Below are 6,073 nucleotides of genomic sequence, written 5' to 3'. Positions count from 1 at the left end.
TATATATATATATATATATGATTTTTCAGTTAATAAAATCAAATTGTTGGTTATTATTAAAGTAATAAACAGCGTAATGAATCATGTCTTTTTCTCACATTACATTAGTTTTTTTTTTTTTGTTTTCTTTGTTAGATTTCCTCACAAAAAAGTATATTAAGTTTAATTAATTGTTGTTCCCATTTTTTTAATCAACAATGCCATACATGATCACGTGGACAAAAACCTTTAAATGATCTTCTCTCTTTCTCTCCTTAGATTGTACTGTTTTCTGTTTGAATTAATAATTTGTCTCTAATACCTAGGTCAAATAAATATTTATTTTATAATTGCCTTTTATGGTTTGCTTGAAAATAAATAATTTTAAACCATGTGTCTTATGACTCATTTTGATTTCAATAAGGGTAAGGGTAGCTTTTGTTTCAAGTGTTTTAAATTACACTTGATTTGATTAATAAGGGATGATGTGACATACTACAAAGATGTCAAATAAGTAAAACATTAGTGAATAGAGATTAAATGCTTTTCTAACCATCTTATATAGCTTTAATTACTCTTTAATTTATTTAGGGTAGCAAACCCTTTTTCATTTCTCAAAAAAGGAACAAAATTTGAGATAGAAGTTTAAAATAAAGACATCCTAATTTGAACTTTGTATTAATTTATTGGTTATGTCTCTATTTACAACAATAGATTTATTAAGAGAATAATAACGAATGATCTAATAAATAATCTTATCTAAAAAATTAGAATGTATATCTCTTGACAATAATATATATATACTATAGATTTCAAAAATCATATTTGGAAAGTTAAAAAAAATATTATCTAAGAATTACAAAATTACGCTATATGTTAGACCTAAGCTTAAATTGATGTAATTTACAAATTTAATTCATTTTAGTCACTGAATTTTTGTAAATGTCCTGATTAAATGAATGATATATTAAGAAATGTGATTTTGGATTTTCATTTTCTAATATATATAATTTCTCAGGCTCAATTATTGGACAAAACTGCCCTCTTTAAATATAAAACAAACTATTTGCATTAAAGAATTTTCATGATTATGTACTTATTTTGTATTGAAATTTGTAAATAGGATCATAAATTTGTAAACGTTTTAGGAAAGAAAACAAAATGTTCTTTTTTACATAACAGTGACTAAATTGGAAGTATGAACAACGAAGGAAAAAAATATAATTCAAGGGTCAAATGAAACACTGATAAAATATTTTGTTATATTAAAAAAGAAGAAGAAGAAGGAGAGAAGTGATGCATATAAGAAAATAAAAATAAAAATAAAAGGGTAGCTTTATAATTTAGAATAGTTTAGGGAGGAAATAAATACAAAATTTGATAGGGTTAAGATACAAAAAATTGTTTATTTAATTACATATTTGGCTCGAAATTGGAACCCTGATTTTGATTCAGTCAAGTCCTTCTCTCTGTTTCTTTTGCTCTGTTCTATTTGTGTCAACTTCTTCCACACTCACCTTTTTCTCCACTGAAACTTCAAAATTTCTTCAACTCCTTCTTACTCCAAATTCATTCCTTTAACCCGAATCTACAATTCTCCATTTGATTCCCCCCCCCCCCCCCCCCCCCCATTTTAGCTTTCCTCTTCTCTTTTGCAGACCTACTGCCACTCCCATGGCTCGAAAGCAACACTTACACGAGCTTTTGAAACAGGATCAAGAACCCTTTCTTCTCTCCAATTTCATCAATGACAGACGCTCCCTTCTCAAACGCTCTTCCTTCAAATCCCATTTCCATCTCAAAAACCCAAAACCCATTCCCCATTCCTCTGATTTTTCAGCTAAATTTTGCAGGAGCACTTGTTTTTTCTCTTTCAATCATTCCCCTGATCTTGCTAACTCATCCCCGTTTTTTGGGTTTCAGTCTCCGGTTAAAACCCCTTGTCGAAACCCCAATCCTGTTTTCTTTCATGTTCCGGCTAGAACGGCTGGACTTCTTTTGGAAGCTGCTTTGAGGATTCAGAAACAGTCAACGGCTGCGAGATCCAAATCCTTTGGGAAATCGAATGGATTAGGCCTTTTGGGTTCTTTTCTTAAGCGTTTGACTCATCGGAGCCGTGCTCGGAAGCGAGAGATCCACGGCGATGGTCGGATGAATGACCCCCGTGATGGCCCGCCATTGCCTGCGAAAATGGCGATTGAGGAGAACGAGACAGAGAACGACTCTGTTTTTCGGCTGAGTAATGTAACAGGCTTTGATTTCTGTGAGAGTAATTTATGCGATAGTCCTTTTCGATTCGTGCTTCAATCCAGCCCTTCACCCGGTCACCGGACGCCGGAGCTCTCTTCACCGGCGTCTTCTCCGGCTCGCCTTGACCATCAGGTTTTACTCATTTTTATTACTGCTTTCGAGTTTCATCCTTCAATGTCTTGGCTTAGAAATTGCATTTATATGAACTGGAGTTCACCCGAAACAACCAACCGTCGGCAGTGTTATGTAAATTCTCTGAAATTACCGTCGGAATGTTGCAATTTCAGGCGTCAAAACACGTCAACCCCACCAAAAGGACTCTGAATTTTGACGAGCAAACTGATAAATCTCTCATTTTCAATTCCACGCTTTCCTTTTTCCCGGAAAATTATGACCCTCCAAGAAAAAGACAAACCCCCTTTGTATTTTCCTTTGTATTCTAACCCTATTTTTACAATTAAACATTTTCTCTTTTGGCCTTGGCTTCATTATAATTTTTAGAAGAGAAAAAAGGAGAGGAAAAAAAAAAAAAAACCCCAGTAAAGTGAAGATATGTAAATCAACAACTTTACTAAAACCAACTAAATTAAAGATCCCTTTTCACACTCATTTTCTTTTGTTAGTTTCTGAACTTTTCTTTGCCTTGTTTTAACACAAATTTACAGGCCAATGATGTAGAGAGCTTGCAAAAATTGCCGGCTGAGGATGAGGAGGAAGAGAAAGAACAGAGCAGTCCAGTGTCGGTATTGGATCCTCCGTTTGAGGACGACGACGAAGGACATTTCGAAGATGGCGAGGACGAGGATGATTACAATTTGGAACGCAGCTTTGCCATTGTACAAAGTATGTAAGCATGATTCAACCCAACTGCTAATTTTCTATAGGAAACATATATTAATTTTGTTTTTCTGTCTTGATTCGAGTTTGTTATGCAGTCGTAATCGGTGGCATTTGCAATTTTTACATTTAGGTACTGTCAAACTTGATATCTGTTATTGCTACAAAAATAGGTCTGTTACACTCTATAGAAATGGTTAATAGAGCTTCACAACTCATAAGCTTGTTGCTGTGCTAAGATATGAAAACTTGCATCTTTGGTAGGGTAGGGGTGAAACCAAAACAAACTTTTGAATTTAGGTAAATATGTACTAGAATGAAGGGAAAGAGTGCCAAAATGTTTGATGGCGACATCACGATAAATATCAGCACAAAGGTATTGTTGAACACTTGTTTTCGGCCTGGATGGTCTCTTCTGTAGGAGAAATGTTTTGGAGGTCTGGCCCTTTTATTTTTCTTGTTCTTCAAAACTTCAAATCTGACCCACATTTTGCTGTAAGAGAGGTGCTATAATGGTGGGAGTCCTCTTCTATTTATTAGGCTGTTCAATCATTGAACCAATTTATTCATTGTTTTCGAATGCTATCATCCACTCTCTGTACTTCAGAACAAGGTCCCCCCAACCCCCGCCCAGCTCGATTTTCTTTCTTACTGTTTTGTGTATTTATTAGGGATTTTGAAGCATATCACTGACTACTCTGTGAATGCATGATAATGAGTTGTTCTAGTCACTAGGCATATGCACTTCATCAGTCAAAGTTGTCTTTGTTGCATTAGGAAATAGCTAAAATGTCTAGTTCATCCTTTTTATTTGGCATATGATTGCATTTGAGTTTGAGATTCCAAATTCTATTCTTTGCATTGTCACTTCTTGAAACTCTTTTTAAATTTACTGATCTGCTCTTTACTGAAAATGAAACACTCAGTCGATTTCGAAATTTGATGACACAAAGATGTCTTTCTTTATCTGCAATTAATAGGTGTTCGATAATAATCACAACCACAAAGTTTTCTACCTTGTTAGTACATTTCAGTAACTTGAGCTTGGTACAAAGGTGACCATAAATTAGTGTCATAGATGCGGCCCTACTTGTCTTTGTGTGCAGTCAAAACGGTATAATTGTCGAATTTTCGACCAATATTTTGAATTTTCATTTCACCTTCTTCCAGGGTTTAAACTGAACTTGTGTTTTTGGTAAAAGTAAAACTTGAAGTTGATGTCAAGAAGGCATAGGTTCATGATGAATGCAAAGTTAATTCTGATCTGTTCATGTAATATTTATTTTCAGAGGCGAAGCATCAGCTACTGAAAAAACTTCGAAGATTCGAGAGGCTAGCAGAACTAGACCCCATAGAACTCGAGACATTTCTACTACATGATGAAGACCAGGACGAAGACGAACTCAGCGATGGCGATGGTGATGACATTGATCATCTAAAGGAAGAAGTAGAACAATACGAAAAGGACATCAAACAACACAACAAAGAGGGCAATGATAGTTCAAGGTTCCAAATTCCTTACCGACCCTCAAGAGATACAAAGACACTCGTCTGCAATCTCATTACTAAGGAAGAGAGAAACTTAGTTGTGATTGAGAAGAGTGAGGAGACAATGAAGAGAGTGTACATGAGACAGGATTTGTGGAAACGGGTAGACTCGAACGCCATCGACTTGATGGTAGGGAAAGATTTGAAAGAAGAAGTTGATGGATGGAATATAAATAAGGAGCCGAGAGGAGAAATAGCCGTAGAAATAGAGGTTGCAATCTTCAGCTTGCTGGTGGAAGAAATGCAAAGCGAACTACATTGCTTAACTCATTAAACTGCATGCAATTGAGTGAGTCCACAAAAGAAAAAAATTAAATTTCCACAAAATAAAATCTCTAGAATTTTTAATTACTCTTAGGAATATATAATCTGACTTTAAGAGAGCATAGGGTTTAAGTTTAACACCTCTTAAGTAGAAAGATTAGGATGAAAGGGACATCACTATGATTTGTAAATTCATTATATATTATCATCATCTAATATCTATAATTTTAATTTTTGAAATGCTTATTTTCCCCCCTTTTCCTTTTTTTTTTTTTTTTTTTTTGGGAAAAATAAAATGAAAAAGACATATCAGTTGACAAGTGAAGGGATGGTTAATGGCAGCTCCTGCTTGTCGATTTTGTTTAGCAGTTTTCCTTACTTTGATGCATTCTTATTCTGACAAAAAACTTACTATCTAGGCTTCAATGCTGCTCCATCAAGTAGTAAAAAGTAAGAACAATAATAGTAAAAAAGTATTATTGGGTTTTGAGATCCTATTCAATTCTAAACTCTAGTCTTTTTCGCCCACCATACCTTTTGAATAAATTGTTTTTTTCTTCAGAAAATAATAATAATCTTGTCCGCGACTCAGAAGACTTTTTTCTATCCTAAACCTAAAACCTTAATCTTAATATCGATGGTAACTCCGTGCATAAGACAACAATTACAATCTTAATGGACAATTTTTTAACCTTTTGTTGTTTAGTGACTTTATGCATTGAAGGGTAGTTGAATTGCTTTGATAAGGCAAAATAAGTTTAGTTTAACGGTAATTAGAATATCCTTCTCCTTTGTCGGTCAAGAATTCAATTTCTTATTTGTGGAATCCTGTTGCTAAATAAAATGTGCTTATTGTTTAAGGGAATAATATAATATTGTGGAGGTAGTAATGTACTGTTTCCTTCTAGGCAAGGGTGTTATAATTAATGCTATTCAATTTTCATATTGCTTTGCTAGAAGGGGAAAGAGATATATTTGGGTTACTGGAATAAGGAATATGAATATTGAGATAAGATGACTTCAATTGCTTTATAATATGTTTGTTTAGTAATAGGAAGATTTGAAAGTGTTTAGGATAATATTTAATTTATTTATTTTGTACGTAAAGAAGGAGCTTTTGAATTTTTTTTTTTTTTTAAAAAAAAGTCATTTTTCTCAAGTACTTTTGAAAGAATTGTTCATTTAGAAATTTAAT

At 33.7% G+C, this 6,073-nt stretch overlaps 1 protein-coding gene across 1 annotated transcript; it reads left to right on the top strand.

Moving 5' to 3' along the window:
• The first annotated feature begins 1,404 nt into the window (after positions 1–1,404).
• Positions 1,405–5,118, top strand: LOC105434967. Its single transcript, XM_011653693.2, has 3 exons — positions 1,405–2,361; positions 2,895–3,072; positions 4,356–5,118. Exons 1-3 carry the CDS (start codon positions 1,654–1,656, stop codon positions 4,886–4,888), a joined length of 1,419 nt encoding a protein of 472 aa, XP_011651995.1. The 5' UTR covers positions 1,405–1,653; the 3' UTR covers positions 4,889–5,118.
• Positions 5,119–6,073: the final 955 nt, after the last annotated feature.

Source organism: Cucumis sativus, chromosome 3 (genome assembly GCF_000004075.3).
Source record: "Cucumis sativus cultivar 9930 chromosome 3, Cucumber_9930_V3, whole genome shotgun sequence".
NCBI lineage: Eukaryota > Viridiplantae > Streptophyta > Magnoliopsida > Cucurbitales > Cucurbitaceae > Cucumis > Cucumis sativus.
The sequence above is the reverse complement of the archived record's forward strand: the minus strand, read 5'-3'. Positions and strand labels throughout refer to the sequence as shown.

What these genes read in the sequence shown, in the direction of transcription:
- LOC105434967 (XM_011653693.2), top strand. Translation starts at nt 1,654, where the DNA reads ATGGCTCGAAAGCAACACTTACACGAGCTTTTGAAACAGGATCAAGAA. An exon ending in CGGCTCGCCTTGACCATCAG is followed by an intron (nt 2,362 to 2,894) that starts GTTTTACTCATT and finishes ACAAATTTACAG; the next exon opens with GCCAATGATGTAGAGAGCTT. An exon ending in CAGCTTTGCCATTGTACAAA is followed by an intron (nt 3,073 to 4,355) that starts GTATGTAAGCAT and finishes ATTTATTTTCAG; the next exon opens with AGGCGAAGCATCAGCTACTG.